The sequence below is a fragment of the Cariama cristata genome, unplaced genomic scaffold (assembly GCF_000690535.1).
Source record: "Cariama cristata isolate BGI_N322 unplaced genomic scaffold, ASM69053v1 scaffold4670, whole genome shotgun sequence".
Classification (NCBI taxonomy): domain Eukaryota; kingdom Metazoa; phylum Chordata; class Aves; order Cariamiformes; family Cariamidae; genus Cariama; species Cariama cristata.
Genome location: NW_009595105.1, coordinates 1 through 13,330, shown reverse-complemented (window position 1 = coordinate 13,330; position 13,330 = coordinate 1). Strand labels below are relative to the sequence as shown.

Here is a 13,330-nt window from a genome sequence, read left to right as displayed (position 1 = left end):
TAATGAACACACACTGAAGTTCTGAGCAGGGTATTCTAGGAAGTCTTAAAGCAGACAAAAAAAAGAGTATCCTGGGCTGCATCCAAAGCAGCGTGACCAGCAGGTCGAGGGAGGGGATTCTCCCCCTCTACTCCGCTCTGGTGAGACCCCCTCTGCAGTACTGCCTTCAGCTCTGGGGCCCCCAACACAATAAAGACAGGTTGAGAGGGTTGGGGTTGTTCAGCCTGGAGAAGAAAAGCCTTCCAGTACCTTAAATGGGCCTACAAGAAAGCTGGGGAGGGACTTTTTACAAGGGCATGGAGTGATAGGTCAATGGCTTTAAACTGGAAGAGGGAAGATTTAGTGGTGAGGCACTGGCATGGGTTGCCCAGAGAAGCTGCGGATGCCCCATCCCTGGAAGTGTCCAAGGCCAGGCTCGATGGGGCTTTGAGCAATCTGGTCTGGTGGAAGGTGTCTCTGCCCATGGCACAGGAGTTGCAACTGGATGGTCTTTAAGGTCCCTTCCAACCAAACCATTCTATGATTCTATGAAAAAGGAATTTTATGTATGAATTGCTGACAAAAACTTTACCATAACTGTAGTCTGAATTCTACCATATAACAAGAGGTTTTGTTGGCATTATGTCTGCTTCCATTTGTCTTCCTCTGAGCATCCCCTCAAGAGCATTCAGAAAAGAGACCCAGCAGTAGAAAATGCACATTAAAGTAGTGGTGCCAAACGGCCAAGTCTGCACACACAGAGAGATCAACCACTGCCATTCCCACTGACATCAAACGCAGAGATAAAACCTCTTATGTGCAACACCAATGCAGAACCTGAAACAGCACCATGTACCAGTACATGGCTACCATGGCTTTCTGGTTAGTGGCAGCACTGGCCACCCTCATCCAGGACACAAAGGCCCAGTAAACAAGGAGGCCATTTCCCTGCCCTCCAGTGCTCAGTCCAGCTCATGGACGCCACGTGAGGGACTGGGCAATGAGGAGGATATAAGCAGCCATCTCCTCTCTTCCTCCTTGACAGGTTCCTGTGAGATAACCAAGTGTGTCTCAGCCAGAAGCACCAAGACAGTGCTGAGTCAAAGGCCCTGGTCTTGGAAAGGATACACCTCCAAAATCAACATCCAGTGCTTCACAGCTGGCAGGGCAGGGCTGCACCGGGGAAAGAGGACAGGCTCTGCTGCAAGGACCAGCTGGTACAGGAACACACTATGGCTGTGAATCTTCCATTAAACTTTGCAAGATGCTGGATGGATTTTAATGCAATTTTAGTAAAACTGAGTGAAAAACAGTATGATTGGTATTATGAGCTCATACACCCACAGTGCTGGAGGAGGGACTTGTTAAAAAAAAATTTAAATTACAAGAGTCCTTCGCACCAATACATTAAGTAACTAGAATTGTACACACCTCATCTGCTTTTGTGAACACTCATTTGCACATACAAGGATCTTGCACTAATTTGCAGGTTCTCACCAGGAATAATAAAAATCTGGCTTCAAGTATAGTCTAACTGTAGGAGGTACAGCAAGCAGCAGCACTTACAAATATTAGTTGTATAATCACAAGACATACCTTGCAGTTCACTTATTTTGACCTTGAGATGACAGAGAAAGAAAAAGTAGCAAGGCAAATACTATATGGTCCAGCTACTACAAAGATACAACACAGAACTGAAAGTGAGAACAGAGATGGAACAATTAATAGAACCTTCTGCTGCCTCTGCATCTGCAAATGCTGCTGTGCCTCATTTACTGTGCTGCTTAAACATGTTAAGGCAGAGCAGAGGGAAGAAGAGACAACTCCATGCTCAGGTTATAAAAATGACTGGAAGGAAAAAAAAAAAAGGAATATGCAGTTTAGATGACAACAAGTCAGTAACGATGGAGCAGGGGAAAAGGAAGAAATGAAACAGCATATCTAGAAGGAAGATGGAAAAAATGAGAACGAGAAAGAAGCACAGTTGAAGCCAAAGATTTTGTTTTTTCTTGTAAAGAAGTGTGACCGAAGGACAGAATTTTGCATGAAGTTATTTTCCTGAAGACTCTGTCAGCAGAACTTCTGCCAGCTGATTTCACTGCCTTAGCCAATGCACTGCATTCTGCAGTCCAGGTCTCCATTTGTGAGCTTGAGCCTTCCCCAGTTCCTCTCATCTCTAGGATGACCACGTGGCTATTAGGCAGAGCTACAGTTTACTCGTATTACAATTAAACTACAGGAAAGCATGTAGGCATGCAAGGGAAGTGATGGTCTAGCTGCTACATAACTGCGGCCACAGAACACCACACAACCCAACCCGTCCCGTCCCGTCCCCCCGCCCACCGTGAGTTCAATCTTCTTGTGCCATCAACCACATTTCATGTATTTAGAAGCATGCAAATAGATTTAAGTCATATTCACACATACAGCCCTTGCTTTCTTTGGATGCATGAAACCCAAAAGACCACAAGCTACATGAAAAAGAACAAAAAACTACCCGAAAGAGAGTTTGTCCTGATGCCTGAATGACAAGTGAAAGGCAGCGATCCCCAGTGAGGGTGCCACGGTGCTACTCAGCTCGGGAATCGAAAGCCAGTGTGAAGACGGGCACCTTTTGCATCCGGCAGCTCTCTGCGTGCACCCTCAGAGCAGCGCACCCCAGGAGACTTCCTACAGCTAAAAAGCCCATCTGCAAACAAACTCTGACAAGATACAATAGACAGTAAACACTGCCTCCAAAACTGTGCAAACAGAAGTTCTTTAAAAATCGGGTCTTCAGAGTCTAATGAATGTCCTTGGTAAGGAAGTAAAGCTTTTCACAGCGCTGGATACACAGAACCAGGCCTGCAGCTCAGGAGTTGCTGATTTCTAGCCCACACACAGCTCTTTGGACAGGACACGTACCAGCAAGGAAGCAGACGGAGGGGAAAAACGTATCTGTAGGTACTTACATGCAAGATGAAAATTAACTGCACTTTAGGCATACTTTAAAAAAAACATAGAATAACCCTGTGTGACATATTGTTCCCCCAAAATCATCCACCTTAATCACAAAATACTTTGATTGTACTTATAGCATTTAACACCCCTAGCAAACAGTTGCTGCAATCAGATTCTTTATTATTAACAGTATGGTTAACCAGTTACAGCATTCATCAGTCCAAAGTTAATTATCAGGGGTGTTTCAAAAATAGCATATCAAACAACAGAAAAAAAGCCAAATAATATTATGCCTATTAGATTTTAGTTGATTAAAAAAACCCCAACTTAAAAAACTATTCTGTGCGGAATCAAAATAATTTCAACAAAATATTCTTCACTAAGCATGGTAATTCCAATGTCAGCCATACATCTTTTAATTTGCTTTTTTCTCGAGACTTACCTATGTTTTTCTAGTTCGTTGTGTGATGACCTGTTAAAAAGAGAAAAGAAATATTAGAGAAAAGGATAAAGAAACCAAGATTTAGAACATTTAAAAGCCAACACTTGCATAAGTTGCAAAAGAGCTCTCTAAAACATGAATTTATACGGATTATGAAACAGCTTTGCTGTTAAATTGGTCCACTTTTACATCCCTTAGATACTTCAAGGTATCAACTTAATTTTCATGAGTAAACCGTGGGTTTGGGAGGGAATTATAATACATTTGCATTTATTAGCATTCAATAGATTCAGAGACAGAATTGGACATAAAAAACTGAGCAGGTTAGTAATAAAAACAGCCCACGATTTTTTTATCTGTGATGAAAATTTATGAGGGGGCAGAAAGTGTTAGAAGATCTAAATGGTAACAGGTAAGAGTAAAAAGCACCCAAAAAGCCAGCTTTCAAGCCCACGGAGAAGCAGAAAGAAAAATCAGCAGCTAACCACTGCTGTTGCTGTTGACACCTTAATGGCAAAAAAGAGGAATCCTCTTAATTCTTCTGAGTCTACAAACACACAAAAAAATTCATTATCCCTGAACTGACCACATCAGTATGCCATTCTCCTCCAGTCTACTAGGATTCAAGATTTATGTTTTTTTCCCCAATTGATGCCTCAGTTCTTTGCTATTAGAAGGCAGCCCTAACTTCTTGGAGGATTTTTTTATTTTTTTTTATATCGATTCAGCTGGAAATATTAATTTTATTTATTTATACAGCTCAGACTAAAAACATTCCTAAAATGAAGTTATTGTTGCCACTTCAAAACCAGCAACTTCCCGGACTTTTAGTTTTGTCCCACTGAAAACATGTCCAGTACATAAGGATCAAAAGATACAAAGGTGGTGGCAGCTTTTACAGCTGGCAGATTACATCAAAGCAGCTCTCCTACAACATGCTGTAACCCCTGCCTGCATCTGGGAATGATGCACTGACCGAGACGGCTTTGCAGAGGTGTAAGTGCACAGTCCGTCGAGTGAGCAGAGACATCACAGGGCGAGAAAGCCTTCCCGCACTAATGCACAACCTGCCCGGTGGGAAGCTGTTCTGCCTCTCCCCACACATGCACCTGCAACTGGATGCTGCGGCGTACCTACGTGCTACTGATGATGAAAGCATCTCTCCAGCCATAGACCGGGGAAAAAGAAAGCAAAGCTCATGGAAAGAAACGTCCAATGAACAAACCCGCAAGCAATTTATTTCAGGCTGGTGCAGCTCCTGATCTCCTGATCCTGCAAGGAATTAAGCAAACTGCTCCTCTGCAGGTAGAGGAAAACTGAAATGCTTACAAGGTTCAGCACTGATGCTAATCTGCTTTTACTGGAAAGCATCCCAGTGTTGTTACCTAGACATCAACTATGTCAACCATTACCTGCTATCTTTTTCTGAAGAGCCTATGAAGTCTGTCTTTTTTTTTTTTTTTTTCAAACTTGTTGCATCAAGTGAGCCATGATCAGGTAATGTATGTATTCCTACAGTGCCATATAAGTCCTCCTGACCAATGTGGCAACACCGAAAGTGTTTTGCACATACTCCATGCTACATTAATAGGTCAAGGTGGGCTGGCTTTGCTGTGATTTACTGTATTTGCCATTTGACCATAATAAAGGGATATTGTTTTTATTTTCTACTCCTGCACACACAGAAAGAGATCAAACTTTTTCTCCATGAAGGTTTCTCCACACCAACTTTCATGAAAAGTGACAAACACTATGCCAAATCCACCAATGTTTATGAAAACACACAGAAAATGTAAGGTCAGGAGTGAACGATTCTCCCCAAACACACCAGCCACAAAGATGCTGTTCACAGGGAACTCTGGAAGAGACAGAAAATACAAGCTGGTCTAGATTCATCCCTATGGCATGAGCTCCCTGACATTTTTGACAATTATACACAAAGGTGAACACGATCACTCTACCTAGCCAATTCCAAGCTGCTTGCTGTAGCGGAGCTCACACCCAGCTCCAGTGAGCATTCATGGCAACTGCTGCACCAGTAGGAGAACCACTGGCCAAGAAATTCAGCTTGCTCAGGGTATTTTGCTGGGGTAAGAGAGGATGCAATGAGTAGCTGGAAGTTCTGCATGCAACACACCTACAAGGCACCTCTGGTTCATGAAGGGTGACCCTGGTGTTCGCCTGGGATACATCCTGCCAGACCAGCTCCGGAGGGGCACAGCTGCCCGCCCTGGTTATGCCAGCTACCAAATGGAGCGGTGGTGAACGTGTGCCTCTCTGCAGAACTCTTTCGGACACAAAAGCCTAATCGATGCCTGCAGTGTACAAACACAGGCACCGGCCACACATGTCAGGAGGGGCAGGGAGGCTGATTAATGCCTCAACTATCAGGCCCTATCCTGGAACCAAAACTGAGAGTTTTGACATTTACCTGACAGTTGCTCCACCTACGGAGCAAGTTAAACACCTTACTACAAGCATGATGGGTTTTTTTTTTGTTGGGTTTGTTTTCAGAAGAGATGAACCTCTCTCTAAATATTGTTTATTCTCTCCTTCACTGTCTACAGCACAGTACATTGCAAGAATATCCATCTCCTTCTGCTCTTCATGCAACCTGAAGTGAGGAAAAAAACGTAAGAACTGATCCGCACACAAACCAGTACGCCAAGCACTACCTCTGTTTCAAAATGGAGCCACTATTACTTCAGTAAAAGATAAGATGTAGGCCAAGACTAAGAAGATATCTGAATATATATTTGTATCAGAGACAGATGTACTACTGTGGTTTTCACACAAATAGTCTGTGGAGCCCTTCAAAAGCGGTTGTAGGAGAAGGAAGACTTTTGGTGTTTAGCTGAAGTTTACCATGTTGGGTTCCGTATCTCCAGGCAAAATCTGGGGAGTTGGGGGTAGCCGTGATGAAGGAAAAGTGTCAATAAAAAGGTTCAGATAAAAATAAAGGGAAAAAGCAATAAAAACATCATCAGCAAAATCATAGGTTCAGAAAGAGATCAGGAACGCTGCTGCTCAGACTACATTGTTGACCTGAGACAGCCCTAATATCCCTTTAGCAAATGACACGCAGCTCACCGGCTATGAAGCAGCAGTTAAATTTTCCTTGTGAATAAATTGTCGAAAGAAGATCTGAAAGGAGGAGCCAAGTAAATGCAGATGTTGGTTTGCAAGATGCTATGCCACTTCCAACAGCACGTCCCTGGAGCTGTCCCCTTCCACCACCCTCCCTCCCCTACATAAAAATTGCAGGTATTGGATTCGAGCATTTGATTGATGCAACATTCAGCAAACACACCTAAGCAATTAGGACGAGTGCTAATTGAGATGATAAGACTAACACAGGAAGACAAGTCTGCCCCAAGTCCACTTTCTACCAGTTTACAGGTGAACCAGCAGGAACTGCCCACATGCATACTGGGTTGAGATTTCACTGTATGTATGGTGCACTGCTTGTTTCATTATTAAGACAACTTCCCCTACTCCTCCATCCATTTGCCCTATCTATCTTGTGAGCAGAAAGCCAGCACAGCTCCTGACAAAAGCGGGGACGTATCAGCAACACTGCTGAAATTTCTTCTCCAATGCTAACGGGAGCCAGGTCTAGACCTAGGTCCCCAGGATGTTACCAGTTGCCAATGCATTTTAAAGCGCTATAGGGAGCAAAGCAGGCTAGTTAACAAAGTGCTTAAAACGCTGGCAAGCACCTTGCCCGTGCCAGGGCTTTCTGGTGCAGGCATGGCTGGCAGGGTGTTGTACAACCTGTGGGCAGAAGACACAACTCCACCTAAGGTCGCACAGCACTTGGAGGGCCATGTGCGAACTACATTGCCTGCACTTCACCTTTTATCCAGGCCAAAAGAGTAAGAACAAACAGAGCGAGAAGTGTTACAAGGCGCTACACGTTAAGTGTCTGCATCCAGTTCCCACTCCCAAGCGTGCGGGTGTGTAAGAGCACACAGCTCATACACCTGCAGTCTTGTCTGCATATGACTGCTCTGCAGCTTTTCACTGGAAGGATCCCGCTTCGCTTCCAGGAAATTCCCTGTCCACATATATAACCTGCCGTGGGATGCACCCGAAAATATTACAGCCCACCACTCAAATCACCAGAGATGAGGAGTGGTACAATACTAACCCTAAGCATAAGCACGCGTCCTGCCCGGTATTCACTGTTCCTGGGTTGTTGGGTTTCTTCCATTTGTTGTAAATTGGACACATCGCTTACAGACTGTCAAAGAAACAGCCTGTATGGAATTAATGCACTACAAATTACTTTTGCATTCTCCTCAGAGCAAAAGTTAACCAGCCCTGCAGATTCACCTGGGATCTGGGAACCAGGCATACTGGCACAGCCTTGATGCAGAGCTCTGGGTCCAGTACCTCATTCAAGTTTGTGCTGCCACATATTTGCGGTGGCGAGGTCCGAACACGCTTCTAATATGGTGGCAATTTGTTTTCTTCAATTGCATGAGCACCGCAATTCCCAGGCATCGCAAACCTACTGCAGTTCCTCAGGGATGACAGACCAGTTGGTGAGATCTATTATATTGGGACTAAAATGCATCAGTTTTAAAAACAAGTGCAGTAATATCAATTGCTGTCCCTCTGCCACCAACTTTAGGAAAGCAAACCCAGAGGGATCTATCGAATTCAGAAAGCCAGGTAAAAAAAGCAGAGGAGCCGTGTCTGCACAGTCTGGTTTGCAGTGTTCTATTCTCGGCATCCCACCAAAAAGAAAAAAAATTTTAAGGAAAAATAAAATAAAAATCGGGTTCTGATCCCTAAGCTGCTTTGTGTGGGCACAGAATAACATCTGCAGAGAGCAAGGGACTCGCTCTGCAGGCCACAGGTTGACCCTCGCCATGAGCCAACATTAACAGAGGAATTCGGACATTAAGCTCTGTTTTTATTTGAAACACCAAATGCAGCTTTCTTCTTTTTCTAGATACAACCATTCGCCAGAACACAGCACAAAGTACAAGTCTATTTATATAACACATGAGCAAAAATATTAATTAATAAATATGGAAGATGTATTTATAAACCAGCATTTATTTTGCTCCCCCTCCTTCAATAAACCAGTTTCTAAATTAACAGGCCAAACACACTGCACCACCAACATCCAATTCCTTTCTCTGCAAGTAAATTTAACTGTGACCTCAGTAGACTGGCATCTAACACTAACATTTAGTTTTCATTTTACCTTATTTCTGACCCTTTTGTGGCAAAGCGGCTGCCTGACCTTCTCCCATGCACGGGCAGACACGCACCTCACACCCACACACAGCTCAAGCTACCCCACACCTGGCAAGTGTCATTACAGCCAGGGCAGTTATCTGCAGGCTAGCATGGTTTTCTGTCGAAGTGCTTTGGCTCGTGAGCAAAAGCCACTGAATTTCAGATTTGCGTCATATTCCTCCTCAGCACATCACACGTGTTACCTATCCATTTCCTTGGATCAAACGGCAAGCTTGGGGGGAATTTTGAATATATGTTATTAACATTTCCAAGGCAGAACTGCACTAAATCCAGCTGTTTGTCTTATGCCTTTTCTTTAATTCCAACTACATATTAACAAGAATTATTAGACTGCACGCCACTGCTGTAGGAACTACAGCCACTGCTCTGTGAAGAGGAGACATTTATTATACTGTGGTCAAGTACCTGGTAAGTATTAGTGTTAACAAGATGTGACCTAGGTTTACCTCCCCCCAAAAGACAATCTTGTGCCTTTCTCCAGTCTCCTGTCCTCTTTGCAAAACAAGAGTCCAGCTTCATTTGCCAGAGGATTTTGGTCAAAACTGCTGGAGGGGAACAAGTCTGAATCTCAGCTAAGGACACGGTACAAACAGCAAACCAGAAAGAGGGAGAAAACAAAGCAGTTTGGTTTGTGTGACATGGGAAAGAGCGTATCATAGGAAACTGAGTGAGAAGAAAACACATAAAATCAAGTAACTTTCATGTAGAAGTGAAAAAAGAAATGGCTAAAAATTGTGTCTGATTGCTACCAATAACCCCGAGAATATTGTTTAGCAACAAACTGCTAATGACCACTTCCAGTTTTGATCCAAAGCTATTAGTGGACAAAGCAAAAACGTTCAATTCCTGCAGTGGACAGAAGGCTTACAGATTTCGGTTAATTAACTGCAATTCTGCTGGTATTTTCCCCTGCATGAATCCAAACCTGTCAAAATTACTTCTCACTTAATCGCAGTTGAGAGGCCAGCAAGCTTTTAGCCCAGACCCAACCATACTGTCCAAAGGGTGGGCAGCCTTCCTCCCCCTTCTTCTCCTGCAGGTCTGGGCCTCACCAGCCTTCGACAAGAGGATGGCGGTCTCAAGATACGATTTCTTCTGTGAACATCGCCACCACCTCAGCAGAGGAAGAAGACGTCCACCAGCACCCTCGCTGAACAACAGGGCAGCTGTAATCCATCCCTACCCAGTCCCCCAGCCCGCACTGGCCGGTCAGCACACCTGTATTACACGGGGTACACTCTCCCCGCTCCACAGGCAGGCAACATGGGGGAGAAAATACAGAACAAAGAGGAAGGGTACAGCACACCAGGCTTCCTCACATCTGACAGTTTTTCTCCTCCTCCCCTCTTTTCTGATTTTCCAACATTGAGGAGGAAGATGTTTTTCATGCTTTTATATACGTATAGCTCATAAAGCACAAAAAAAATATACATATATATATATATCACTTTTTAATCTGATCAGATGATGCAAGCAGCAGGATACAAAAATAGATAATGAAAACAACAACAAAGCCCCTACAGATTTGAAATGTGCAGTTATCTGCTCCTTTCCTACTCCTTTATCCTTAAGTATATATTTTTATATGTAAGAAAAACAATGCAATAAGGCGGCATAAATTTCAGACATGTAGGTAATCATGCCTGCCTGCATCTGATGCTCCAAACCTAGCGCGTCCGGAAAACGGTTAAAGTGGAACAATATGGACAAACACCTTGCCCGGTGGTTCACATCTCCCACAACCACTTCAGATCCTCTGAACTTTGGCCAGTCGTCTCTCTCTGTTAATCTTTGAGTTGCTTAGGAAGATTTAACTGTATTATCAAAAATTCAGACTCTAGTCTGGGGCTCGGACCCTATAGCCTATAAGCTCCAAATAATAATAAACCAGCAATGCTAGTGTACTTCATGCACTTTAGATTGGATATTCAAATGCAAGGATAATTTCTTCCCCTCAAATCTAAGCTCACAGGCCGATTTGAGCAGTGATTGCTAGGTGTGGGTACAGCGTTGGTACGTACAACGCAGAGGTGCCCACAGGGCCCTGCTGCTGCACCTCCCTCCCCGAAATAGCAGGGTGCTGCATTAAAGCCATGCGCCTCTGTTTCCCACACCGGCAAGCTAGCCTAGTGTCCGCGTTGAACCAGGCAAACCACTGTCCTGGTGGCAGTTGCACTTGAAGCTGCTTCTCGACAAGCATTATCCTGCCCTATAACACAAATGACCCATCCTTAATCTAATCACTGCAGCTAGAAGAAAAGAAAGTGTAAGTAAACATCTATGTTCCATACTGCAGGATGGCATTTCTGAAGGTTGCCACTGCTACAGAGTGAGATTCAGAGCAGAAGACTGAACAGGTAAATATAAATCTACAGGCAGAAGAAATGTAGGAAGGTAACTGCAAGCAGGCATGTATGCCTCAGCTTTAATAATGCTAGCAAATCTGTAACAGAAATCTTTTAATTCTGCTGTATTTGATAGATTACAAATCCTCTCCTAAAAACTCCTGAAAGCAGCTTACAGTTCAGACAAATAACTATTTTGCAGCGGATGACAAGAGACCTAAGAACAGAAACGATGGAATAATAGCTCTCTAAGTAACACAGATTTCTTGAATCCAAGAGACAGGAAAGAAGAAATCCGTACAATTCAAGGAGCAGTTTACAGCTGGAAATCCTATAAGACCTGTTTTGGTTAACTGTGAATTTTTTTCAAAGGCAGTGAGCATACTTTATAAGAAAATAATTAAAAATCTTCAGGAGCAAAGTGTCTTAGGAAACAAGACACGCCTCCCACTCCTGATGACTTTCTTTTTCAAAATGAACTGACGTCTTCTCTGTGCTCCAAGATGAGACAAAGAATTCAACTAAAACAAAAAAAATGTAGGAGTACTGCAATTAATACCCCCCAAAATCGTTGCCTTGCTTGGAGCAGGGGCATTGGGGGAACAATTTGCTCCCCCTCGGTTATCTTCAAGACATATCGCTCTGCCGTGGCAGGCATGAGCAGGGCGCTCACCAGCTCGTGTTTTTCTCAAGGAGGGAGCTCGTCAGCTTTTGATTTCAGTTTGCACCTCCGGTGCCCCTGGCCGTCTGCCCCACACCTCCCCAGCGCCAGCAGACCCAGCTGCCCACTGCCGTGTGGGATGCCCACTGGAGGAACGAGAGCGGAGCGGGCCTGCTGAGACTCACTGCTCCTTTGGAAAACAAGTCACGTGCAAGCCGAGTTCATTTTAGGCTATTCTACAGGAGCCACCATCCAGCACGACCATGCAGAGTGGAGCCTGCGCTGGGGAGAGCATCGCCACTCCGGGGCGAAGCAGGCCCAGCTGGGCACCATCCTCCGTCCTCTCCCGAGCAGCCCTGGAAGAGCAAAGCAGAGCAGGCACAGCACAGGACTGGAGGAGCTCCCAGGCAGGGGCCGGCACTGTCCCCATAAGACAGCCTCCTGCACGTACACAGCCGCTGCCCGAGCAGCAAACAAAGCTGCAGAGAGCCTGCGCACAGCAGCCCTCCGCTCATGCCATCGCAGCACAGGTAGCGGCTGCGGAGAAAACAACAAAACCACCACTACCACGACAAAAAGGCGGATGATAATCGTGATAAATAACGACCGAGTCATGCACTTTGATGGACCTGCATGCGGCGGGTGGGTGGGCGGACTGGCGAGCCAGTGGTGCTGCAGAAGCCCCAGAGTGGTCAAGTTCACTCCAGCACCTTCTCGCTTAATACCTACAGGAGAAGTTCAAGTGCACGGGTGCGTCTCCCCCCGCCACCCCGCACGCTTCCCCTCCGAGAGCCCGGTGCCACACTGCAACCGGAGGCTGCATCTGCTCTGGCTGCGATGGGGGAGGCAGACGGTTCGCTGCTTGTGGTTTATAAATAAATGCCAGGGGGGAAATTAGTGCCATGCAAAGAGAAGTCTAGGTGGCGATTATGGTGTTAAGGTCTGCAGTAAAAGCCGCTGTCAGTGAGTGCAGAGCAGAAGGAGCAATGAGGGCGGATGGTTTAGAAGTGCAGTGAGTACTAAGGAGATGGTGTACGCGTGGCAGTGTTTATATGAGAGATCAAAACAGAGCCAAGCCCATCCAGGGAAAAAATGGCGACTACCGGGATGGGGGAAACTAAGACACTGGATTAGTTATTATTTTTAATAAACGTATGCACTGCACATAAGCTAGACACATTGGAAAAGCTGCCGATTCATTCTGAAAAAGCGGTGCGTCTATTACCTGTTATTCTGGGATTTTCTGGCCATGGTGCCTGCCTTTGTTTTCTTTCTGGAATAGTCACTATCGAAGGGTAACACTGATGCATAGCCATGTTCTGCTTCTAGGGACAAAGTCAGCATTAGTGGCAATATATTTTTTCCATGCATTTTTTTCCTCCTTTGCAGGAACGCTAGGGTAAAGAACAGAATTTTTTCCGGTTGATTTGTTTGGATTTTATTCTGGCATCTCTTAAAGAAGCGAGACAAAAAATGTAAGAACTCGGTAAACCAAAAAAAAAAAAAAGAAAAAAAAGTGCCGAAATTAGGAGGATTATTTGAGTGCACACTAAAAACGAGGCGGATCATGCAAACCCTTGTCACGCTGCGCCGAGGCGGGGGGAGCACTGCCACACAACTAACGACTGCCACACACAGAGAAGTGTGAGGTATCCTGAGCGCTGCAACACACACACCATCCCCATCCAC

At 44.9% G+C, this 13,330-nt stretch overlaps 1 protein-coding gene across 1 annotated transcript in view; it reads right to left on the bottom strand.

Moving 5' to 3' along the window:
* Positions 1-13,012, bottom strand: part of LOC104161942 (max dimerization protein 4-like) — a gene marked incomplete at its 3' end in the record, with an annotated part of 32,423 nt that extends 19,411 nt beyond the window's left edge. The window contains exons 1-2 of the mRNA XM_009700538.1: positions 12,867-13,012; positions 3,362-3,391 (exon numbers count right to left, since the gene is read on the bottom strand). Coding sequence (XP_009698840.1) covers positions 3,362-3,391; positions 12,867-13,012 — 176 coding nt within the window. The remainder of the gene's footprint in view (positions 1-3,361; positions 3,392-12,866) is intronic.
* Positions 13,013-13,330: the final 318 nt, after the last annotated feature.